The sequence below is a fragment of the Opisthocomus hoazin genome, chromosome W (genome assembly GCF_030867145.1).
Source record: "Opisthocomus hoazin isolate bOpiHoa1 chromosome W, bOpiHoa1.hap1, whole genome shotgun sequence".
Lineage (NCBI taxonomy): Eukaryota > Metazoa > Chordata > Aves > Opisthocomiformes > Opisthocomidae > Opisthocomus > Opisthocomus hoazin.
The window spans coordinates 29,744,089-29,771,177 of NC_134453.1; the positions used below are offsets into that span (position 1 = coordinate 29,744,089).

Here is a 27,089-nt window from a genome sequence, read left to right on the forward strand (position 1 = left end):
ACAGCCTACTGTAGGTGACCCTGCTTCGGCAGGAGGGTTGGACTAGATGACCCACAGAGGTCCCTTCCAACCCCTACCATTCTGTGATTCTGTGATCACTAACACCCGTTAAGTTTATGGCACCTCCCTGCCCCCATAGCAGATGAAATTTTACAGGCACAACGATAAAAAAAAATATCGCATATGTCACTTCTCAAACCCCCGCCTTTTGTTTCTAAACCGCTCCCTTCTGCTCCTACACCCCCCCCCTTTGGCTCCTACACAGCCTCTGACTTGTACGGGACCACTGAATGTTGTCAGACAGTCGAACATATTGTTAGACAAATGTAGGACTGATGTGCTTTGCAAAGGAGATGTTTCTATCCTTCAAGCTATGCCTGTAGTATATAAGCCTAACCAGGCCCCAGAGTGTGCTTATTTACCATAAGAGAGGGACCTGGGTGTCCTGGTGGACGACAGGTTAACCATGAGCCAGCAGTGTGCCCTGGCTGCCAAGAAGGCCAATGGGATCCTGGGGTGCATTAGGAAGAGTGTGGCCAGCAGGACGAGGGAGGTTCTCCTTCCCCTCTACACTGCCCTAGTGAGGCCCCATCTGGAGTACTCTGTCCAGTTCTGGACTCACCAGTTCAAGAAAGATGAGGAGCTACTGGAGAGAGTCCAGCGGAGGGCTACAAGGATGGTGAGGGGACTGGAACATCTCTCCTACGAGGATAGGCTGAGGGAGCTGGGCTTGTTCAGCCTGAAGAAGAGAAGTCTGCGAGGGGACCTAATATATGCTTACAAATATCTGAAGGGTGGGTGTCAGGAGGATGGGGCCAAGCTCTTTTCAGTAGTGCCCAGTGACAGGACAAGGGGCAATGGGCACAATTTGAAGCATAGGAAGTTCCGTCTGAACATGAGGAAGAATTTCTTCCCTCTGAGGGTGACGGAGCACTGGAACAGGCTGCCCAGGGAGGTTGTGGAGTCTCCTTCTCTGGAGATATTCAAGACCCGCCTGGACAAGGTCCTATGCAGCCTGCTGTAGGTGACCCTGCTTCGGCAGGAGGGTTGGACTAGATGACCCACAGAGGTCCCATCCAACCCCTACCATTCTGTGATTCTGTGATTCTGTAATTGTGCAAGTTATGGAGAATATTGCTGCTGGATTAGGTATTGGAGAAAACGAGTTGCTGGGGCACGATAATTACGCCATGGGGGGAGCGCAAGCAGCGCTACCAAGAGCAGTATTTACGCAAGCTGTGGATTTAATTCTCAAGGCCTTGCGAAAGGTGCCAGATCTTGGCCAGTGAGAAATGTCTTTCGTATCAATTCGACAGGGATCTCACGAACCCTATGTTCAGATTTTAGATCGGTTACGAACTGCGACTATGAGACAAGTTGAACAAGAGGAAGTTGCTGAGATCTCGCTATTTGAGCTTGCAACCAAAGAAGTACAACAGGGTCCCTCTATAACAGTCGATGTATCTGACCTGAGATCAAAGCAGGGTGAATTCCAGCCTGAAACCGTGCAGTCCCTCCAACAGAGCACAGCCCGCAGCGCCAGCAGTCACCACACCAGTCGGGTCAGCAAAATGTACACCTGCTGGGGCACACGGCCCCCCGCGCGCCGCCCCTTCCCGCCGAGCCGGCGGGCTGCCCTCGATCGGCAACCGTTGGTGCAGGCCCAGCTCGGCCCCCCCTTCCCCACCCCTGGCACGTCCGCCCATCCTGGCCTGACCCAGAAGCGGTGCGGCGAGAACCGTTTTCCTTCTGTTCAAGCCCTTGGTTGGAAAAAGTGTGTACAGTTCAATTACTGCAGTAGAATTCCTTGTGGACAAACAGCTGGCATTAGGTCACCTGGTACCATCTACTAGTCCATGGAACACCCCTATATTTGTCATTCCAAAAAAAGTCTGGTAAATCTGCCACAAGACACGATGAATAGCCCCACGATTTGCCAGATACTCGTGGATGCAGCGCTAAAAGAAGTACGGCAATCTTTCAATCAGATCTACTTATATCACTATATGGACGACATCCTCCTTGCTGCTGAAACACAAAATGTGCTGCTCACTGCTTTCGCTAAATTAGAATCGTCATTAAAGATCTTCGGGTTACCCCGGAAAAGGTACAGACAGAGAAGCCCTGGAAGTATCTAGGATGGAAACTTTTTACTTCACGAGTGTCCCCACAACCAGTGCGTATTTTTGACCAGGTCACCACTCTTCATGATCTACAAAAATTATTAGGAACAATTAATTAGGTACGACCCGTTTTGGGCATCACGACTGAAGAGTTGTCCCCTCTATTTACCTTGTTGAAAGGGGACTCAGATTTGTTATTTTCCCGAAGACTGACACCAGAAGCAAAAACTGTCTTGCAGAAAGTTTCGGATAAAATTGCAACTTTCTTTGCCTCCAGAATCAATGTCAAGTTACCAAGAGATTTGTATATAATTTATGCTTTTTTCCAGCCCTATGCTCTTTTAGGTCAGTGGTGTGTTAACGCACAGGAGTTGAAGGCTCTGGAATGGATCTTTTTGTCTCATACGCCCATGAAAACATTAACCACAAAGGTAGACATGATAGCGTCCTTAATAGCACAAGGTCGGAATTGTTGTCAGCAATTGACAGGACGTGATCCTGATACTATTTACCTGCCGCTGGCTAAAGATGACTTTGTGGTATTAAACAGGGAATCCTTATCGCTGCAAGCCGCTCTAGCTGATTATTTGAATGCCATACGTTATACCCTTCCACAACATAAGCTGTCACATTCCCTCTCTCAAATTCCATTGCAGACAAAGAACCGATGTGTTCCTGTTCCTATTAAAGGAGCACCAACAGTGTTTCTGGACAGATCAGGGAAAACACATAAAGCTGTGCTTGTGTGGAAACAAACAGATTCGTCAGAATGGCAATCATCTATTCTAATTGTTGAAGGATCCACACAAATTGTTGAAATATCAGCGGCCTTGCATGCCTTTGAATTGTTTTCGACTGAACCTCTCAGTTTTGTCGCAGATTCTGCATGTGTTGTGGGTACTGTTCAGTGCATTGAAGATGCAATGATAAAAGAGGTCAATAACAAACAACTTTTTTCCTTGCTATTGAATTTAGCCACACTACTTAAAAATCATGTACATGTGTATTTTATAATGCATATACGGTCACATACTACTCTACCAGGACCAATAACTGAAGGAAATGCTGTAGCAGACAAATGGCCAATGGCAGCAGTACTGCCGCGCAGTTTTGAGCAAGCCCGATTATCTCACGACTTCTTTCATCAAAATGCCTCTTCCTTGCATAAACAATTTGCTTTGTCCTGAGGGCAAGCCACAGAAATTGTTCGTGCATGCCCTGATTGTCAACGTATTACACCCGTATCATCATATACAGGAGTGAACCCTCGTGGTTTACAAGCTAATGAGTTTTGGCAGTGATGTTACACATTCTGATCATCAGTTATTTACAACAGCAGCTGACCGTCAATTCGGGACGGTCCCTCCATTTGTGGCTCGACCAAAAGTATGGTATAAAGAATTTGGGGAATTGCAATGGACAGGTCCTGTAGAACTACTAACGTGGGGAAGAGGGTATGCGTGTTTTCTTCTTTCAACAGGCCCTCGATGGTTACCAGCAAAATATGTGAAACCATATCATGAGCTGAATGAACGCAACGCAGAATCCGATGCCAGAGATGACCACGCTCACTCTCAAGGAGCAACCTCTGACGTGGAAGCAGAAGAGATCCACCCTGGATGATCCTATTACACAGGGAAAACTGAAAAAAATACAGCAAATGCAAGTACTCTGATGGCTGCAGTGGGTGCACCACCCACTCCGATTAATACATTCCTTGCATATTTGGCAATTATCTCCCACAACAGCTCTTGTACAACGAAGCAATCTTGGAGGACACGGTATACGTGATTTTAGAACTGAGTTTGCACAGAAGCAAAGGTCAACTAGCAGACACCGTGAGGAAAAGTATGAACCTTCACCTGAGGGCTCCTGACAACTGCCCAGAGGTGCCAACAGACATGTAGAAAGGATATTAATATATATATATATATAAAAAAAAGGTGGAAATGATAAGCACTTCTCGGAAATGTAATGATTATGTATGTTAACATGGCATAAATATCTAGTAGTAGTGTCTTTTCGGTACGCACATTTGGGTGGAACTATCCCCTGTGCGTCCAGTACTGCAGTAAAGAATGTCTGCTTTCTAGAACTCCAAAATTAAGTTGTAGAGAGTTAATTATTTTGCCACTTTCCGGTAACAGATTTTGGCACCCCAGATGGGACTCTGCTCCTGAACCTCAATGATCCAAGGGATCGCAGGATCGCAGGACCTCCAGCCGGCACCGAGGGATTCTCGGGGAGAACCTCCGATCCTTGGACCGAGATGTTCTGAGCAAGGATAATAAATAAGGTAAAGCCATTCTTCTAGTATTATTTCTTGTTGCCTGCCTGCTAGTCGTAGTGAAAGCTTCACAGCATTGGGCTATATCCCCAGGGAGAAGGGAAAGTGCCCTTCCTAAAACAGAACTAAAAAGAGAGAACTCTTCCTGAAACCGAGGCTTGGGAATTTGTATGTTACATGTTGACTGTTATTGTAAGTCTCTGTCTATTTGTAATATTTGGATTTATGTTGAAAACTTGGTGTGCTTGTGCGTGTGCAGTCACAACTATGATTGTGTGGTTTTATGTGTTTGTTGTCATAGTGTTTGTATTTATGTGATCTGATGGATTTATTTGGTTTCTGTGATCTAACGAATTTGTCTGGACTAAGTAACTGCTTTTGCGTCTTCGGTTTGGTGAGTTCTGCAGGTATTGATTATTTCTGGTTTTTGACTTTGGATTGTTGTATCTGGATTCTGATTTCTCGGGGCTGTGGAAGCATTTGATGCAGCAGGGAATAGATGGGGTGAATTTTTCAGATGTATGCTTTTATGTACATTGATTTTAGCTTATACAGTTAATGAGTTATACCCTTCAATACATTGATCTTAGCCTAGGTGATTAATATGAATATACAATACTAACTGTTATGGATGTTTGTATGTGTGATGAGTATACCTATAACCCAAGTGCAAATTTACTGACCTCATATCATTGATCCACCATTATTTCGACCCCTGACATGGTGGGATGCATCCCCTCCAATTGCAATAATGATATGTTGTGGTCAGGCGGTGCTTGGATCCCACCATCCACAGAGAAAGAACATTAGATGCAAGTAAATCCATCTACACCCATATGTTAGATAACAGATTTGCCATCAATATGTATCATTCTCAGGCTAATTTGATCTTTCTTTACACCCAGCAGTTTATGGTATGCACTTCATATCTCTATGTCTTCTATTAGCATTTGTGTTCTTATGTCTGTTTTTAGTATTGTAGTTTGTGTGGGCCTCTGAGAAAGTGGTAGAAAGCTTAAGGCCGAATTATGTCAGCTCTTATCATCAACAGTGTCTGGCTAAACAAAAAAGGGGGAGATGTGGGAAACCATATAACTTGAGACAGAACGGTACTGTGTCATGACCCTGAAGGATCAGCGCATCCTGCGCCTCCCTTCTCTGTTCTCAGGAGATAAGCTGTTTTCACACATCCAGCTGCAAAAGATCCTGGAAAACAGCAACCGTGAACTCGCATTCGCAAAGCCATGAATCCAAAGTGATAGTAGAGATTTAGGTGAAAAGAAATGAGTGTAGATTTTTTGTTTTTTGAGGATTCTCTTTCTCAAAATGTTTCATCTCTCTCTCCTGGTGAAACTATTTTAATTTTTAGAAGCCTGAGGGGATGCATTGTTGATTTCAAACCCCCAAAGGGAAAAGCAAATTGCACAGATGTGGCAGGTAAGCAGACATGCTCATTAGGGAACCACAGCCAAAGCCAAAGAGTGGGAGAGTCAGATGCTATCACGTTTCCTGGTGTAGGATTGAGAAGTCCATACAGCTAATGAGATTTATTCAGGCACATAAAAAGGTTGCTAGAAGAGCAGGTAACTTTGCAGTGAAATTCTTCTAAAGAGCATCCCTGCAGTAGAATAATAAAGAGTGTAGGGGGGATGGAGAGCTGGGGTGTTTCTATCTGTTATTGGCAGGGACTGTTCATACCAAGGGTGATCCAAATCTTTCAGTAAGGACAAAGGGGTTTTTATTTCAGCAAAATGGACAGCCCACAGTACCCTCCTAACCCCAAACCAAACTCACCTCTGATTCTGAGAAGCACCTACCCTGTCTCCACCGAATAAAGTTACTCACTGTCTCTTGGATTTTATTTATTGATTTGGAAAAAGATCTCATTACAAATGTAAGTTGCCCTTCATATGTGTACTCTGAAATGTTTTAGAGGTTGTCTAATAATATGCAGGTTACTGTATGACTGTATAAATTTCATGAAATAACATGGCACAATACTGCATGGGGAATAAATTAAGATTTTTTGCTTGCAGCAGTGATAACAGCATGCTAGGTGCTTTTGGAACACACCAGTGTAAGGGAATCATAGTTGAAAAGAAAGACAAAATGATCAAGAAGAAAGAAGTAGAACAATAAAAGGTAATTTCTATAGAAATAAACCAGATTGACCACAAGAAAAACAAAAAACAGTACTGATGGATTTTGAAGATGGAATTAAAAATGGAAATGATAATGGACTGTGGAGGAATTCATGCATGGGATGGGGAGGAGCTATCGAAGAAGGTATGGAAATGACTATGTGAGAAACTGGCAGTTGCAGAGACAATGACTGTTTAGAGGCGCAGTGTGATGTTGTCTTGGTTTCGGCTGGGACAGAGTTAATTTTCCTCTCAGTAGCTGCTGTGTTTTGGATTTAGTACAAGAAGAATGTTGATAACACTGATATTTTCAGTTTTTGTGTGAAATCAAGGACTTTTTCCAGTCTCCCATGTTCAGCTAATAAGCTGGTGTGCAGGAGCTGGGAGGGAGCATAGCCAGACAGCAAGCCCAAGCTGGCCAATGGAAATATTCCATACCATAGAAGTCATGCTCAGTTTATGAATGGGGGTTGGCCGGAGGGCAGAAATCTCTGGGATCTTCTCTTTCTGTGAGTTCGAATCCTCTCTTGTCCGGGAGTTTGAACGTTTTCATGAATTTCATGGTTTGAGGGTTCTGTGATCGCTGCTCGGGGATTGGCTGCAAATTGGTATTCGGGTGATGAGAAAAATTTTACTGTATATAGTTTGTTTTGCTTATTCATTTTTATCATTATTATTATCATTAATATTAGTATTATTATTAGTATTAGTATTTCCTTTGTTACCTTATTAAACTGTCTTTCTCTCAACCCATGAGTTTTCCCTTTTGTCTATTTTCTTCTCCCCATCCTGCTGAGGGGGAAGGGGAGGAGTGAGCGAGTGGCTGTCTAGTGCTTAGTTGCTAGCTGCTGGGTTAAACTACGACAGATGTGAAAGACAATGAATGGAGAGATGTTTATAAAATCTTGAAAAATAAAAACCAGTTAGATAATTTCAGGAAGGAGGGAGAAGTTAAGCAAAGAAGAGGAAGGCACATTGGAAATACAGGAGAGCAAATAAAACGTAACATGCAGAGCTTACACTTTCATTTATTCTGTGCCGTAACTCACATTTCCATTTTGCAGTCCTGTCCCACCAGTAGCAGCAACCGTTAGAACACCAACACTGATATGGCATCACCAGAATTATCTACGTCTTCATAGAAAACTTGGATTTTTATAATTGTAGAATCAGTCGCCAAGGCAAGCAGATCTGGTGCCGCCATGATCCTCAGAAGAGCACTCTAGTGTGGTGCACAGGGGAGTTTCCTGAACCAAGGCAACCTCAGGGGGAGCGGAGAAAGCCTCCAGGAGCCTGCAGCTCATGCGACAGCGGCTGACAAGACCTGCGCAGGGCCATGAATAATGGCAGCCAAGCCCCCGCCACATGCATAAAAGAAGCCCTTGGCGAGCGCTAGTGACCAGGGCGTGGTGCATCAGCAAGGGCATGGCATAGCAGTTTGCGCAGAAGAGCAGTAGTGAGCACACCTGTGGGAGGTGCACCCAGGTAGAGTGTTATAGAAAAAATTAGTCATAAGAAGAGTTGCTAGTTTGTGTTCTGGTATACTACTTATATATATATATTCTCATAGCTAACTTGCTTAGCGTTAGTGGCTAACTTCACTGAAGCCTTAGGCCATACACTGTGAATTTGTCACCTGGATTCGGTGAACTTTTTTGAACCCCTGCCAAGCTTAGTGAAGGAGGGCCCCAAGGATCTAGTTGCAGTTGGAAGACAAAGTTGTAAATTGTTGGTGTACAGCAGTAGGGCCTCTTTGAAGATAAGAGAAGAATCTTCAGCCCACCCAGGGACATCAGAATCATAGAATCATAGAATCATTAAGGCTGGAAAAGACCTCTAAGACAATCAGGTCCAACTGTCAACCCATCACCACCATGCCTGCTAAACCATGTCCTGAAGTGCCACATGTACACGTTTTTTTTAACATCTCCAGGGATGGTGACTCCACCTACTTCCCTGGGCAGCCTGTTCCAATGCTTTACAACTCCTTCAGTAAAGAAATTTTTCCTAATATCCAATCTGAACCTCCCCTGATGCAACTTGAGGCCATTTCCTCTCGTCCTGTCGCTAGTTACCTGGGAGAAGAGACCACCACCTGCCTCACTACAACCTCCTTTCAGGTAGTTGTAGCGAGTGATGAGGTCTCCCCTCAGCCTCCTCTTCTCCAGACTAAACAATACCAGTTCCCTCAGCCTGTCTGGTCTGAATTTGGTGACTCAACGGGAAGGTCTCTCTATCCCCTTACACACTTTCTTACACTCTGTATGAATCATTTTCTATACAGAACCTCTTCTGATTTTGTATTCAATTTATTTAATAAGTAATAGAGTGAACCTTGCCAATGAACTTTGTAAGATCACATTTTCCGAATTTTCAGTAAAATCTTTTCTCGCAAAACCTTTGAGTGACCACTTAAATGACCTAACTGCTCCACTCATTCACAACACAGACAGTCCTCATAAGACTTGTTCTTTAGGCCCTTCACCAGCCTTGTTGCCCTTCTTTGGACATGCTCCAGCACCTCTATGTCCTTCTTGTAGTGAGGGGCTCAAATCTGAACACAGTATTTGAGGTGCGGCCTCACCAGTGCCAAGTACAGGGGCATGATCACTTCCCTACTCCTGCTGGCCACACTATTCCTGATAGAAGCCAGGATGCCATTGGCTTTCTTGGCCACCTGGGCACACTGCTGGCTCATGTTCAGCCGGCTGTCGACCAGCACCCCCAGGTCCTTTTCCTCCAGGAAGCTTTCCAGCCACTAAGTTAAGTCATCCATTGACAGCATCAGGGCCTCTTTGAAGATCAGGGAAGAATCTTCAGCCTGCCCAGAGACAATGAAGGGCCTCAATGAGGAATAAAAAGACCCCAGACCCAAATCACACCTTTGGATCAGCTGGTGCATGGAGAACACGTATGGGGTGGGAACTTAGATTGTAAGGGTATAATTGCCCAGGGCTTTCTTGTTCAGGGTCCATCTCTGGAGGCACCCAGCTCAAGCTGTTTTACACTGCTGTACCACTCAATAAATTCGTCTGACGTACGTTGTGTCGGAGACTCTGCTTCGGGAAAGCTAGGGTCGAGCCTGAGGGAAGAGGAAGCACCTGAGACTGAGTATGTGTGTGTGAGGAGTCGAAAAGGGGTACCTGTCGGCTCCCTGGAGTCGCCTGCTGCAGTTAAAGTCTCGGGTGCTGTGTGTGTGACTTCTTGAATGGTGTGTGAATTCTCAGGCAGTGGCTTCTCCCTTAACAAGAGGAACTCCTCTGCTTAGTGACAGAGTTCTGGGAGGAGGTGACTAGGTTGAGGAGTATCAGGGAGTCTGAGAGAGAGATAGACTGCTGGAATTGCACCCTACCTTCCCTGGGACAGACCTGTCAGGCAGACAGGATGCATGATACAGAGGATTCCCTGTCCTCTCTCTGCTTGGCTGAACACAGTAACTTAAGGGATAGGGGGGAATGGCAGCAAGTTCCTGCCTGGTGCAGCAGGCGCATCCCCTCTTTGACTACCCTACCTTCCCAGGTGTCCTTGCATAATAGGTACAAAGCTCTGGAAGTGGAACCAAACAATAACGAGGACAATGGTTCATCTAGCTCAAAGGTGTCACCAAGGTTAAGTCAGCCTATGTCCTGCATCAAAATTGGTCCCATAAAGAAAAAAAGATGGGTCATTGTCATAGGAGACTGCCTTCTGAGGGGAACAGAAGGCCCAATATGCAGACCGGATCCACTTCTTAGGGAAGTCTGCTGCCTCCTTGGGGCCCAGGTTAAAGATGTGAAGAGAAAGCTTCCTATCCTGGTACGGCCCTGGACTATTACCCATTATTGATTTTTCAGGTAGACAGCAGTGAAGTGGCAACCAGACGTCTGAGGGCCATCAAGAGAGACTTCAAGGCCTTAGGGCAACTGGTTAAGGGATCAGGAGCATAGGTAGTGTTCTCCTCTATCCTTTCAGTAGCAGGGAATGATGAGGGAAGAAACAGGCAGACCCAGCTGATCTATACCTGGCTCCGAGACTGGTGTCATGGGCAGAATTTTGGTTTTTTTTGATCATAGGTCAGTTTACACAACACCAGGCCTGCTGGCAACAGATGGGGCTCACCTGTCTCTAAGGGAGAAAAGGATCTTTGTGCAGGAGTTAGCAGGGCTTGTTGAAAGAGCTTTAAACTGGATTTGAAGGGGGAAAGGGACAATAATAGGCTCGCTAGAGATAAGCCTGGGGATGGCACACCAATGTGCAAGGGACGGTGTCCTAGTAAGATCCTTTGGTTTGCCATCTCAGTGGAGGTAGGGGATGGAGATCCATGCAGTAGCAAAGGTGCAATGGTTGTTGAGGTGCTTCTGTTGAGGTGTTAGAAACCTCAATAAAAGTACCTAAGAACGGTCACATAGGAATTAGGGCTTCTCCCCCAAAAAAATGGCGGGATCAATAGCCCAACTGAATTGCATCTACACCAATGCACACAGCATGGGCAATAAACAAGGGGAGTTGGAAGCCATTGTGCAGTTGGAAGACTATGATATAGTTGCAATCATGGAAACATCGTGGGATGACTCACACAACGGGAGTGCTGCAATGGATGGCTATAAGCTCTTCAGAAGGGATAGGCAAGGAAGGAGAGGCGGTGGGATAGTCCTGTATGTTAGGGAGTGTTTGGACTGTCTAGAGCTTAATGATGGTGACGATAGGATTGAGTGTTTACATATGATTATGTTATACTTTTCAGCATTGTTCAAGAGGTAAATGTTTTACACAGTCCTGCTCTCACAAAAATGCAACATAAGAGGCATTGATCCCAAGAGGGTAGCTCTTGCAAAATAATAGTTGAATATATAACACTGGAACGCTGAACTGACACTAAATGAACTAGGCTTCATAAAATATACTCTCATTACTTCTCTATTGCTGTATACCAGAAAATTAATGAAGCTTGCACTTGAATAATTATCGGCACTTGAATGAAAATTGATTAGCAAAGTTTCCCAAGTTTTTTATCCTAATATGATGTGTGTTTCCTGCAGTCTTCATGACAACTTATTTATATTTAATTACATTTACTATATTCAGACAAACTGAGAATGAAACCTGAGGTAAAACTCTCCAGTATTTCATGACGAATTTCTTTGTCAACAATAAATTAAATGCAGGCTAATAATTTGTGCCTTTGAAATCTTAGAATGTCAGAGTGACAAAGCTCAAATACACATGGAGCCATATAAAATATTTTTATATGGCAGCCACTTAACACAAGACCATGAAACTCCAAAGGCTGGACCAAGGTCAAGCAGGTCAAGGTTGGGTTTGATGAGAGTCCTGACAGGGCAACAAATATTAGAAACAATAATTTCAATATGCACCCAAACCAAACATTTTGAGCTTGACCTTGCAGCTCTTTCTAATACCATTGCTTCTCTTGTCAGTGTTAATAAACAAATGCCTTGCCAGATGGCCCTAATAAACAGGCTATAATCAGAAGGAGATATTATAGAAGGCATGTGTAAAGATGAGGATGATAAAGATGATTCACATAGAATAGAAAGGGAAATGTGGCCAGTGACTGTCACAACCATGCTTCCACTGTGCAGTATATTGCATGGCCTTTCCTTACTAATATTAGCCTGTTTGATTCTGCTTAGATTTGTTGTTCTTTTCTGCTTCGCCACACATTTTTGTTCTGATTTTAAAATATTTCTTAAAGTACTGGGGGAAAAAAATCCCATAATCATAATTGTTGCAATCCACTACCACACAAAAACATTAGTTAGCTTGTTACTTCATGGAGGAGTGTGCTGGTTTTGGCTGGAACAGAGTTAATTTTCTTCATAGTAGCTTGTATGGGGCTATGTTTTGGATTTGTGCTGATAATGGTGTTCGTAACACAGAGATGTTTCAGCTGTTGCTGAACAGTGCTTACATGGCATCAAGGCCTTTTCTGGTTCTCACACTGCCCTGCCAGTGAGTAGGCTGGAGGTGCACAAGAAATTGAGAGGGGACACAGCTGGGACAGGTGACCCCAACTGACCAAAGGGATATTCCATGCCATATGACATCATGCTCAGCAATAAAAGCTGCAGGGAAGAAGGAGGAAGGGCAGACACATGTTTGGAGTTATGGTGTTTGTCTTCCCAAGTAACTGTTACGCATGATGGAGCCCTGCTTTCCTGGAGATGGCTGAACATCTGCCTGCTGATGGGAAGTAGTGAATGAATTCCTTATTTTGCTTTGCTTGTGCACGTGGCTTTTGCTTTACCTGTTAAACTGTCTTTAGCTCAACCCATAAGTTTCCTCACTTTTACCCTTCTGATTCTCTCCCCCATCCCACTGTGGGGGGAGTGAGTGAGTGGCTGTCTGGTGCTTAGTTGCCAGTTGGGGTTAAACCACAACAAGGAGAAAAAAAGGATAATTGTTACTTTTCCCTGTGTTATCTGTTAAGCTTTTCTCAGAAGTTTGTTCAGTCAACCAACATTAGGGTGGTGGTTCATCAAAGAACTTCTTTATTTGATGTTATCTTGTTGAAAAAATACACGTAAAAGGCACAAAGACATTTTTAGCTGGTGTAGATGATTTCATTGGATGCCAGGCAATAGAAAACAATTCATTTACATTTTCACATTTTCTGGGTCACCAGTTATTGAAGTGCCCACTTTCTCTGGTTCAGTTTCCAAATGGTACATAAATATTAATTGAATGTCAGTTTGTGCAGCTTTTTTTCCTCTCTAAACTGCTATTCATCACTTTATTGCTTTCCTATTGTAATTCTCACTCTGTTTCTTTAATTTTTCTTTTTGCAGAGTAAATACATAACAGAACACCTGGAGATTATGTTTTCCCTTCCTGTTCTATATGCAATATTGCTTAAACTACCAATAACTTACTGTTTTTTTCAAGTGAAAAAAAATAATTTGTGATTTCAGAAAGTCTAATTTCCTTAAAATCCTTAAGGATATTCAGTTTTGTCACTTGGAAAAACCTGTATACGTTTTTTTCAAAGCATCCTGACAGATTTGCAGGGCTGCTGATTAGAAATGATTATAAAATAACTGCACTCGTGATACATAATTAGATTACATTTCAAGGAGTTTTGTATTGATTTTTATACCATCTCTTATAAACCTTAGGTAAACAACGAAAAAATAATGTAGTCCTTTAACCAGTTGATCATGAGTACATTTACATACCAAAAACTTTTCATAAATAGTCCTTGGAAATTGAGGAAGAGGTATAAATTAATGAAAGGTAGCTTTGATAAGGAAATTTAAACTGCAAATTGATTAACATTTCTTTTAGTAGAAGTGCATTTCTTAGAGGATTCTACCCCTTGCATGTATTCTTATATGTATGTGACTTTCCACCCCTCGCCACTGTGAATCACATATTTAAGAATCATCATTAAAATTCACAATCTTCACAAACTTCCCTCACATCAACAAAAAGAATTCCCCACACCAAAATCAAAATAACATAATCACAACACCAAACAAAAGTGGACAATTTACACACAATCTACCCCTTGTCCATTCAACACAATTACAACAACATAAATTCCCCATAATCATTCTGCTCTCTTCTCTCTAGCTGTGTTAAGTCCGTGTTTTGCCCATTCCCTCTCCCAATTACTATTCTTATCTCAAATTCCTCAGGCCCCACATTGGGCGCCAAAAAGGACTGTGGTGAGTTGACCCTGTCTGGATGCCAGGTGCCTACCAAGCCACTCCATCACTCCCCCCTCCTCAACTAGACAGGAGAGAGAAAATATAATGAAAAGCTCGTGGGTCAAGATAAGGACAGGGAGACATCACTCACCATTTACCATCATGGCCAAAACAGACTCGACTCAGGGAAATTAGTTTAATTTTTTATCAATCAAATCAGAATAGGGTAATGAGAAACAAAACCAAATCTTAAAACACCTTCCTGGGTTCAACTTCACTCCCAATTTTCTCTACCTCCTCCCCCTGAGTGGCACAAGGGGACGGGGAATGGGGGTTGCAGTCAGTTCATCACATGTTTTCTCTGCCACTCTTTCCTCCTCAGGGGGAGGACTCCTCACACTCTTCCCCTGCTTCAGTGGGGTCCCTCCCACGGAAGACTGTCCACCACGAACTTCTCCAATGTGAGTCCTTCCCATGGACTGCAGTCCTTCAGGAACAGACTACTCCAGCGTGGATCCCCCATGGGGCCGCAAGTCCTGCCAGAAAACCTGCTCCAGCGTGGGATCCTCTGTTCATGGGGCCACAGGTCCTGCCAGGAGCCTGCTCTAGCGCTGGCTTCCCACTGGGTCATAGCCTCCTTTGGGCGCATCCACCTGCTCCGGTGTGTGGTCTTCCATGGACTGCAGGTGGATATCTGTGCCACTGTGGATGTCCATGGACTACAGGAGGACAGCCTGCCTCACTATGGTCTTCACCATGGGCTGCAGGGGAATCTCTGCTGCAGTGCCTCGAGCACCTCCTCCCCCTCCTTCTTTGCTTACCTTGGTACCTGCAGAGTTGTTTCTCTCATATAGTCTCACTCCTCTCTCCACTGCTGTTGTTCCACTGCAGGCTTTTTTCCCCCCTTCTTAAATATGTTATCACAGAGGCGCTACCACTGTTGCTGATTGGCTCGGCCTTGGCCAGCAGCGGGTCCGTGTTGGAGCTGGCTGGCATTGGTTCTATTGGACATAGGGGAAGCTTCTAGCAGCTTCTCACAGTACCTTTTTCATTCTGTAGAAGTAATGCTAGTATTGTAATTTCATTTTTTTAATGCAGTAAAAATAAATGTGTAGTTTTGGCTCCCATTTGATACAGCTGCTTTGTTAATGAGAATATGATAGCGAACAGATTTTGATGCTAATATTAAATAAGCATGCTGTTAGGGTATGAAATGTTTCCTTTTCTATATTCTGAATTTGGAATTATGATTCAATGTTCCACAGATACACTATAAAATCTGATTTTCTGAAATTGTCCCTGATATCTAGGCACTGAAATACTGTGACCAAATGTCTCATTATTTATATTTATAAATATCTCCAAGACTTTCTCTAAACGAGTTCAAAAGCATCCAGGCATAGGTCAGAGGCAGAATAAGCTGCATTTACCAAGTTTTACCAGCATGAGAGTTTTTGTGAAGAAGGTAGAGGTCTCAAAAATCTACCCAAAGTAATGGAAAAGGCCAAAACAAGTAGTATAGTCCTGTTATACTGGAAAAACTTTACTGGTACAATCTATTTCATTTGGGGACAAGAGCATTTATACTGATGAAATGCAGCTTTGCAAATATCAAAGCGTCCAACACTTTGCTACTCTACCAGTGTTCTGGTGAAGTGCTCCTTGTGTGAATGCCATTATAAAATAGATAAAGCTTTAATGATTACTATGATTTCAGTGGAATCCGCTTTGGGGACATCTGAGAAGTCATTTGTATGAATAATTTTGCATGATGGAGGATTCTGTGAGTTGCAGCTATAAACAGTTTTAAAATTGGGTTACATTTTGGGAATAATTTCTCCTGTATAACTCAGGCTAAAGGCAATAAGAAAATTGGTAAAAACAAGAAAAAAATGATACAGCTTTGGTCTCTGGTATCTGAGTCAGTGGGTGGAGCACTTTTGTATACAGGTAATTTGTTTAAGGACGTGACACAAAAAGGGCACAGTGCTTTGGACTAATAAGAGGAAGACTTTCCTCAGGAGGACGATGTGAGTGAATAAAAGGAAAGCAGAACCCTCACTCTATTTATCAGTGGAAACTGTTTACTGCTTTGAAGTTTCAAAGTAGTATGGCCTGATAATTTCCATATTTTCTTGCTTTTATTGAAGGGCAAGGAGGAGGACGTAATGAAGTGAAACTCTAATGTCCTTTTTTCTAGGCTCAGGAATACCAATAGCTTGTGGACAGCCGTTCTCACAATCAGCCCTTTGCACGCAGCTGATGAGGGACAACTGGAAATTGTCTGAAGGACAAGATGAATTTAGAGCTGTAAAGATCTATAGCACCTGTGAGCCCCTCCCTCCTGTGCCTGGGCACCCCATATCATTTTGTCTATTTGGCTGTTTATAGCCTTTTCATCAAAATAATATCTCAGCACTTCAAAACTATGGTAAAGCGCTCAGCTTTTTTTTTAACCTAGTGTATAGGTGGGGATTTCTTATATGTAACATCACAGTATAAAGTCTAAGCATTTAGTCTTCTGCTTAAGAATTAAGGGCTTTGTCTCCGCGGAAGTATAAAGTATTTTAAGAATATTATGCTATTATTAAATTTCATACGGTTGGTGATTGCCCAGCTCTCTAGCCTATCCAGATCTCTCTGTAAGGCCTCTCTACCCTCGAGGGAGTCCACAGCTCCTTCTAGTTTATTATCCTTGGCAACCTTACTTAATGTACGTTCGATTCCTGCATCCACATCATTTATAAAAACATTAAGGAGCATTGGCCCTAAAATTGACCCCTGGGGAACCCCATGGGTGACTGGCTGTCCTGGTTTCGACTGGGATAGAGTTAATTTTCTTTCTGGTAGCTGGTGTAGTGCTGTGTTTTGGATTTGGAATGAAAGTAATGTTGATAACATACTGATGTTTTTAATTGTTGCTAGGCAGTCAAGGACTTTCCAGCTTCTCACACTGGCCTGGCCTGCCAGGTACACGGGAAGCTGGGAGGGGACAAAGCTAGGACAACTAACCCAAACTGGCCAAAGGGATATTCTATTCCATGTGACATCATGCTCAGTATATAAGCTGGGGGAGTTGACCGGGGGGCAGGGATGGGCTGAGTATCGTTCATTGAGTGGTGAGCAATTGCATTTCTGCATCACTTGTTTTGTACATATTATTATTATTATCTCTTCCTTTGTTTTCCTATTAAATTGTCTTTTTCTCAACCCATGAGTTTTTACTTTTTCCCATTCTCCTCCCCATCCCATGGGGGGGGAGGGGAGGTGAGCGAGCGGCTGTCTGGTGCTTAGTTGCCAGCTGGGTTTAAACCATGACAGTGGCTGCTGGCCTGATGTAACCTCATTTATCATAACTCTTTGAGCCTGACCTGTCAGCCAATTGCTCATCCAACGTATCATGGACTTGTGGAGCTGTGTGCTGGACAGTTTATCCAGAAGGATACTGTGAGAGACTGTATCAAAAGCTTTGCTAAAATCCAAAACCACCACATCTACTGGCATCCCTTGGTCAACTAGATTCGTGACCTTGTCATAAAAGGAAATTAAGTTAGTTAAGCAGGACTTTCCCCTCATGATCTTGTGCTGGCTGTGACCAATGACTGTGTTGTCTCCCAAGTGTTTTTCAATAACTCCCAGAATGACCTTCTCCATAATTTTACCAGGCACTGAAGTGAGACTGACAGACCTGTAATTACCACGTCTTCCTTCTTACTATTCTTGAAAATTGAGACAACATTTTCAAGAAGATTCTTCATACATTATAAAAGGCATGTATTAAATGGTATCAGACCTTCAAAGCAAAATGAGTAGTTTAAAAAGATCACACCAAACAGAACATGAGAACTGAAGGTATATCAAACTACCACAGTTTTATCAGCCATATTCAGTCTGAATACTTAAAAAGGAGGGAATTGAAAACTGGCTTCTCACAGCATAGACTTTTCTGGCACAGTTGTCCCATACAGGTCTGTGGGCCAGTATTGAGACTGAGCCCTAGTGCCTGAGCAGCACTCTGATCACCTGTGGTGTCCTGTACTGCATGACCAGGCTTAGTGGAATGTGGGATATTTAACTTTACACATATAATCACACCCACTCTTTAAAGAAATATGTAACGACTTTGGTGAGGAGCACTAGCATATAGCTTTTGTAGTCATTCATAAATAGGAATATTTTGGCTGCTATACTAAGGTAATACATTTGAATCCAGTCTAGCAGAACAGAAAGTAGACACTTTGAGTGCCTCCACCTCTCATGTTTACTTAATATGCAATGCCTGATCATCTGATATCAACTCCAGGGAAAGACATAGCTTTTGTTTAAAAATAGATCAGGAAGAAACCTGACTTTTCCTTGTCTACCTGACTGCTATATTTGCTATTCTGGGCAGCCTTACTCAGAATACCTTCCGGGAAAGAAAAACAAAAAACTGGCAAAGTGGCTGGAAGTCCTTACTCTGCTAACGTAATTTATTGGTTTCAGCTTTCTGCTCTTTTTTTCCCAAGAACAAATGACTCTTTAGCTTTGTAACCACAGTATTGTAAGTATAATTAATTTCTTGAGTAATCCAGAGCAGAAAGCTGAAGCAACTGATTCAAGAGTGCTGTTTCTTACTGGCTGGGGAGATACTGCAAGGTGTAGCTGCGATGACAGCTTTGGGGGTGACTCAGCAGAAACTCATATTGTCTCTGAGTTTAAAAAGTCATTCAAAACCATTTTGGGCCTCTTTTTCTATTTTCGTTTACTTCATACAACTGCACCAGTGAAAAACCCTCAAATAACACAAATGAGTCGTCTTACATTGCTCATTACTTATTTTCAAATTCTGAGCCAGATTTGAGCACCAGGTTACTCCTTCCTCAAGATTTAAAATTAAATGCAGAATTATTGACTACTTGGTTTGAGGAGTTACAACAGGTAAGAGGACTCATTGAACGGGGACATGCTTCTGTGTATGTAAAGGTAGAATTAGTCTCTGACAGCTTAACACTGAAGTGATGCTCTCAAAAAGAAGAGTTTTGAGACCTCAAGACACACAGAGCTGCAGCATCCATGCATGTAAACAGGCAGGGAACTTGATTTTGTACACATGCATGTACCTACTTACGCAATTACACTTTTCTGGGATATGGCCCTGGACTGATAGTTCTGCTCTCCCTTAGGGGCTGCCTAAAACAAATGATTGCAACTGTTTGCTGAGTGCACAGAGAGATTCCAGTGTCTTCTGCCCCTTTCCTCATAAGGATCTGCAAGCATTGCACAAAAAACACTGACCAGGTGAACAGAAGAAAGTGACAAAGACTTGCTGGACTTGGAGGAGAGAGATGTCAAGATTAGAGCTCTGTGACAGAGGAATTGTCTATTTCAATGTAAGTAAAGCAGAGAAGAACTGAAAGAAAAAAGAAGGAAAGCGTAGATTAAGACTTGGCCAAATGACTTTCCGCCAATTAGGAAGGCATTGCTTTGTCATGGCAGTCATGGCAATCAGAAGTCCCTGGTGACTGGAGGAAGGGAAAGATTGTGCCCATTTTTAAAAAGGGTAGGAAGGAGGACCCTGGGAAATACCGACCTGTCAGCCTCAGCTCTGTGCCTGGGAAGATGATGGAACAGATCCTCCTAGAAGCTATGCTAAGGCACATGGAGGACAGGCAGGTGATTCGAGACAGCCAGCATGGCTTCACCAAGGGCAAGTCCTGCCTGACCAACCTGGTGGCTTTCTAGGATGGAGTGACTAGATCAGTGGACAAGGGAAGAGCTATGGATGTAATCTGTCTGGACTTCTGCAAAGCCTTCGACACAGTCCCTCACAACAACCTTCTCTCTAAAATGGAGAAATATGGATTTGATGGGTGGACTGTTCAGTGGATAAGGAATTGGTTGGAAGGTCGCAGCCAGGGGGTAGTGGTCAACAGTTCAATATCCATATGGAGATTGGTGACAAATGGTGTCCCTCAGTGGTCTGTACTGGGACCAGTGCTGTTCAATGTTCTCATCAATGACTTAGCAAGATCAAGTGCACCCTCAGCAAGTTTGCAGATGACACCAAGCTGAGTGGTGCAGCTGACACACCAGAAGGACGGGATGCCATCCAGAGGGACCTGGACAAGCTGGAGAAGTGGGCCTGTGTGAACCTCATGAGGTTCAACAAGGCCAAGTGCAGGGTAGACTAGATATAAGGAAGAATTTTTTTACGATGAGGGTGGTGAAACACTGGAACAGGTTGCCCAGAGAGGTAGTGGAGGCCCCATCCCTAGAAACATTCAAGGCCAGGTTGGACAGTGCTCTGAGCAACCTGGTCTAGTTGAAGATGTCCCTGCTCACTGCAGGGGGTTGGGCTAGATGACCTCTAAAGGTCCCTTCCAACCCAAAGCATTCTATGATTAACTGATCATGTTAGTTCATTAATGTAGATACTAAAATTTGGATGATGTGAATAATAACAGTATATACAGTGTCATCCACAGAAGTGGGATTTGCCACTACGCTATTCATAGATTCATAGAATCATTAAGGTTGGAAAAGACCTCTAAGACCATCAAGTCCAACCATCAACCCATCACCACCATGCCTACTAAACCACGTCCTGAAATTCCATATCTACACTTTTTTTGAACACCTCCAGGGATGGTGACTCCACCACTTCCCTGGGCATCCTGTTCCAATGCTTTACAACTCTTTCAGTAAAGAAATTTTTCCTAATATCCAATTTAAAGCAACTTGAGGCTATTTCCTCTCGTCCTATCACTAGTTACATTCTGTATGATTTTTTTAACTTCCAAATTATGTAAACATGTCAATGAAATTTTGATTTTACAAATTAAATCCTATAAATAAGTAGTATATTAATAAGAAACTGACGTTTCTTGAGTACCATTCTGGCTCAGTTTAAAATTCTAGCTGTGAAAATCATCTGATGATACAGTAACATACACTTATCTGGTTATTTCTCTGTTCATGTCCATTATCCTGCCTGAGAAAATGCATTAAACTTTATACATAAAACACAGCACTACACATTTTCAAAATTCTCTTGGTGCTTTTTATGATTGAACAGGCTCTACTATGGTACTACCTCAGATCTTTTAATAATGAAATCTATTCATACTTCATCTAATTGAAAAAACAATGTGACTTTTTGGTTGAAAATATGTGAGATATATATATAGTATTTTTTAAAAATTAAATTATCAGGACAAGAAAAATGAGTGAAAACAAAAGAAGCAAAAGAGACAGCGCTCTCTTTTAAGCCAATAAGCTGAAGAAGAAGTTAAGAGGGAAATTTATATTAGTCTCATCATTAATTCTAATCAATGAAATGTTAAGATAAGAAAAACAATTTCCCACAAAAGATTTGGGGTTTGCCCACTGCTGAATTATTTCACTTTTATAGGTATGAAACTGGTTTTCAGTGGAGTTAGATGTCTGAAAACAGAATATTGAAATGGTGAATCACAATGGTGCCCTGCTGCCAGTGGAAAGACTCCCATGAACATGCAGGGTCTAATTCATGGACTCAGTGGAACATGTGGTTAGGTTGATCCCTAGTCACTGACCTTGACAAGGTCTGTTCTTCACAAGGGGCTTGCCATTGCCTTTGCTGAGAATCAAACACCTCATGTTTATGCCATTTGGTAAGTAGGGACAAGATTAGTCACTTCAACATCTAATGGCAAAATGTTTTGCTGGATGAAACTGCTCACATGCTGTGGTGTGTTGACCTTGACTGGCCGCTAGACCCAGTTGCTCTCTTACTTTCCCTCCTCAATAGGACAAGGGGACAAAATAAGAAAATAGGATGAAAAAGGGATCAAGATAAAGACAGGGACATCAATTACCATCACAGGAAAAACAGACTCGACTTGAGGAAAACTAATTTAATTTATTGCCAGTTAAAAGAGTTTTGGATAGTGAGAAACAAAGACAAAAATTAAAACACCTTCCCCCACCCCCTTCTTCCCAGGCTCAACTTCACTCCTTCATTCTCAACTCTTCTACCTTCTCCACCCCCTGAGCAGCACAGGGGGAATGGGGAATGGGGGGCTGTGGTCAGTTCATAACAGTTCCTCTCTGCCGCTCCTTCCTCCTCACACTTTTCCCCTGCCCCAGCGTGGGTCCCTCCCATGGGCTGCAAACCTTCAGGAACAGACTGCTCCAGTGTGGGTCCCTCCCATGGGCTGTAGTTCCTGCCAGAAAACCTATTCCTGTGTAGGCTTCTCTCCACGGGCTCCAGTTCTTCTCAGGAGCCTGCTCTAGCGTGAGCTCTCTATGGGCTGCATTTTCCTTCAGGGCATATCCATCTGCTCTGGCATGGGGTCCTCCATTGGCTGCAGTGTGGATATTTTCTCCAGCATGCTCCCCTCCATGGGCTGCAGGGAATCTCTGCTCTGGCACCTGGAGCACCTCCTCCCCCTCCTTCTTCCTGACTTTGGTGCCTGCATAGTTGTTTCTCACACTTTTTTTTCCTCACTCCTCTCTGTCACACTGCTGTGCAGTGTTCTTACCCTTTCTTAAATATGTTATCACAGAAGTGCCATCAGTGTCACTGATTAGCTCAGCTTTGACCAGTGGTGGGTCCATTTTGGAATCAGCTGGAACTGGCTCTGTCCCATGAGGGGGTCAGCCCCTAGTCTCTTCTCACAGACGCCACCCTTGCAACCCCTCCTACTACCAAAATCTTGCTATGTAAACCCTTACACAGGCTTAAAGATAAGCATGTGACTTGATGTTCACCTGAATCAGAGCCTCCACTAGTTATCTGAGCAACCTCTGCCACAGAATGGCTCGTTGTAACTCATGAGAAGTCTGATGTTTTCATTACATGCTGGGGGCTCACAAAGAGTCTCAGAAAAAGACACATTATGTTACTGTGTGCTTCAATTAATACCAAAATCCCCACTGTGAAATAATTATAAAAGGATTGCAGTATTCTCTTACTTGCTCTTCACCACTGTAGCTAGGCTGCAAATTCTCCAAAGGAGGAATGCTACCTGTAGCACATGAACTACAATCAAGCTCATATAGATGCAATTTTCTATCACTAGGTCTCAAGGTGGTGATAATCCCATGTAGCAAAACTGGAAGCAAGAGTGCAAAGAGGAGAGGTGTTTTACCTAAAGCTACCCAACACATTAGACCCAAGTCTCCTAAGCAGTAGCATTCCATGCAGCAGGCCACAGTCACTCCCAAAAGCATTTGAGGTCCATATACATAAATAGATAACCTAGCAGGTTTTCTCAAAGATCGAAACAGCTCATTTCATCATTTCTGTCTATTCCTATGAATTGTTTGAGCAAACTTATTTTTTGTAGTTTTTCACTCTAGCTCATTTCTGAACTTCTCTTACTGACAGAAAGAGAAGGCATTACCAATTACCATTTTTAGGCAGAGCCCAAATGTCTGCTGGAGATTTCCTCAACCAAATAAACAAAATTTTTGTTTTGCTATGCTAAGTTTGGATATGAAAAAGAGTAATATGCAGTGAATCGCTGTAAGTGAAAAAAGCAGAAGTGATAACTTACAGACATCTAGAATTTTTGAGAATCTGCTCACTCACCCCCACAACAGGATGGGGGACAGAATAGGAAGGGTAAAAATGAGAAAGAAACTCGTGGGTTGAGATAAAGACAGATTAATAGGTAAAGGAAAAGCTGCATACGCAAACAAAGCAAACCAAGGAATTCATTCACTACGTCCCATCAGCAGGCACGTATTTAAGCATCTCCAGGAAAGCAGGGCTCCACCACACATAACGGTTATTTGAGAAGACAAAGGCCATAAGTCCAAATGTCCTCCCTTCCTCATTCTTCCGATTGTCTTCCCCATCCCATTGTGGGGGTCAGTGAGTGAGCAGCTATGTGGTGCTTAGTTGCCTACCAGGGTTAAACCATGACAAATGGAAAGACAGCTGCCTATTTGTGTTCAGGGTAATATTTCTTAGTGTTCTCATTAATCTCCTACTACCACGTACATCTCTATATTCCACTAATGTACCTCAAGTGCTCTCACATATCTACAAGTTCAAACAAAGATACCTAAGGAAAGCCTATTAGCTTCTGGCTTCTCGGGTGTTAGTTGGATTGCTTCTAACAAAATGTCACTGGTGAATACCCATAGCAGTTTCAGTAGTAACGATTTAAGTAATATGCTGTTCTGGTTTGGCTGCGGCCAGCAACAAAAGCACCACGTGGCCGCCCCTCCCCCCGCTGGGGTGCAGAGGAGAATGGAAAGAAACAGGCAGAAACCGGTGGGTCGGGATAAGGGCAGTTTAACAGAACAGCAAACAAAGGGAACAGGAAAAACAACGATACAGAAAAGGGGAATACACAAAACAAACCGACAGAACAGAGCCCATAGAACACAGCCGCTCTCTCCCGGACCGAACCACCGCTGTGCCCTCCCGAGCCGCAAGTCAGTTCCCATACCCCAGCTCCGCCCCCCCCCCCCCCCCCAACCCAGCATGACGGCACATGGTATGGAATACCCTGCTCTGTTTGGCCAGGTGGGGTCAGCCCCCCCCCCCCCCCCAGCTGTGCCCCTTCCTGGATTCCGGTGAAAATTAACCCTGTCCTGGCTGAACCCAGGACATGTGCTCATACAAATTTTTCCAGAGAGGGTATTAATTAAATATTTTGTGTACAACTGAGAGTAACTCTCCTCTTCTTCCGGAATTGGGGTCTTCAATCATGCTGCTGTTACAAAGCTTTGTTCTTTCCAGTCAGCCGGATCAGAAAATGATTGTTTTAATCTTTGCAAGGTTTAAACAGCCTCAGCCACTGTTAATGTTTAAGCCACTGCACATATTTAAGAAAATCTGATAATTGTCTGAGAAGTATTTTTCATCTCCCTTTTCTTTTCCCCAAATTATAAGATGTCACTGCTCATAGTGTTTCTTTCTGGGGTTTCTTCAGTCCTACTTATTTCTATAAAGTAATGAGGAAGTTCTTCATGACATCACTTCCAGGCTTACTTATTTGAGTGCTGAAGGAGTGTATAAGTGTATTTTTCCTGTCTTCACCTTATTTGTTGAAATTTATTTATGGTGTTCCAAAAAGTTTGGTTTATGAAATAGTGTATTGGAGCACAATGCAATAATTGCTAAGCATTTCTTTAAAACCCCACATCACTAATGACTACTCCCTATTTAATATGCACTGGACTTTATTTTCATTTCACCGGTGGCAGTGATGTTGACGGCAGTAAGAAAAAAGACAAAATGAAAACAGGATCAAGGTAATTAAGTAATTTTTTTTTAATACAAAACTTATTGTTTTCTTATGTACCACCTGTTGTCATTTATTACTGTGAAATACCAAGAATCAATGTCTCACTTGTTGGAGCCAAATTAGAGCTGGACAGAATGATTTTTTTACAGTGAAGAAATTCTGACTGAAATGGGAACTTTCCACAAGCCTGTATGTGTTTCGATGGAATGAAGTTGGGAGGTGTTGCAGATCCAGGGTGAAACTTTGGGAAATGACCAGCCATACCCTTCCAGGACCACTGATACTCTGATAATTAAAACCAAATTTGGTCAGACAGAACAGGAACTTGAACCTGGGTCCTCCTTATTGCAGTTAAATGCCCTAAGTTCATGAGTCATTCTCTGGAGAAAGGGGGTGAAGGGTAGGTGACAGAGCATGGGAACAAATTACGAGAGATGATAATGGGATCTCTCCTGCTTCCCCCCCCCCCCCAAAAAAAACCAAAACCAAACAACGAAACAAAGCAAAGCTAAACAAAAAAAAACGAAAACCAAAACAGCACGAAAAAACCTCACAAAAAGCCCCCCAAACCCAAGGTCTAGTTTTGTTTCCAGTGCAGAACTAAAATTTTGACATTTCTTACAAAACTGAGTTCTTTTTTTCCAGACAGGTTTGAGCCAGCTTTTTATAAAAGGTTAGTGACACAGCTTCAAGGACTTAGACCCAAGAACTAAGGAGAAATTTTCCAAAGTTCATCTATCACACACTCCCACTGAAATATTCCTAGTCACTTTTCCAAAGCATTTAATGAAACCTGGAGTCTATAGGTATGGAGTACTTCTGAAAATTCTTTTGTATTCTTTTTCTTGCATCCTGGTGTTCTCCTGCTCCCTACCCCTCCTTGTGTCACTGAAAAGAAGCGACCCCTGGGAATAATGTATCATGGAGCAAAGAGAGCTTGATATGCTTATCTCAGTGAACAGGGAGAGAAATTCCTCTTCCCCCATTCAGCACTTTCTACACCTGTTTGTGTTCCCAAAGGCATCCCTAGAGAGAAAAGCAGATGAAGGGAAAAAAATAGTGAGACATGCTGTTCTTTTAATTTACCCATGATCCCATTTCAGTATACTTCTACTTCATTTCCTTGGCCTATTAGAATGCCTTAAATCTTTCTTTGTGCTGGCTTTTCACTATAGCACCAATTATGCCCCTATGTGCAATTTACTGTACTCATATAGCAGCAGTTCTGATTCTGCCAATCCATGTTATTTTGCTTATTGTTATTGCCTTCTATTGTGAATATTTACTGCATGTTAATTAAAAAAAGGCTACTGAAAATATAAAACTGAATGAAGGCATGCTACTTCTGATTGTCTTCCAAAGTCCTGAACATTAGAATATATACATGTAGGCAAAATAATTAGAAACTGCTACTGTCCTGGTTTTGGTTAAAACACAATCAATTCTCTTTTAGTGAATTTTCCTTATAGCTAAGTTCTTCTAAATAGCTGCATTTTTCTGAAGTTGGCTGCATATTTTTCAGACAGTGTCAGCTCCAAAGCTGATAACACCTAATGTTTGTAGTTATACTGAGCTAATGGTAGGACTGGAAGGCACAAAAGGCCCATGTTTATCACAGAGTCACAGAATGGCAGACGTTGGAAGGGACCTCTGTGGGTCATCTA

The 27,089-nt window shown here is 42.9% G+C and overlaps 1 protein-coding gene across 15 annotated transcripts in view; it reads left to right on the forward strand.

Annotated features, from left to right (window-relative positions):
• Positions 1–17,318, forward strand: part of LOC142365701 (AN1-type zinc finger protein 5-like) — a 51,312-nt gene extending 33,994 nt beyond the window's left edge. For 4 of the 15 annotated variants that reach the window (XM_075446764.1, XM_075446762.1, XM_075446763.1 and 1 more), the window contains one exon: positions 3,604–4,353. In XM_075446764.1, coding sequence (XP_075302879.1) covers positions 3,604–3,746 — 143 coding nt within the window. In that variant the 3' untranslated portion in view covers positions 3,747–4,353. The other 11 variants (XR_012766570.1, XR_012766571.1, XM_075446753.1 and 8 more) reach the window with 11 other exon arrangements.
• The last annotated feature ends 9,771 nt before the right edge of the window (positions 17,319–27,089 follow it).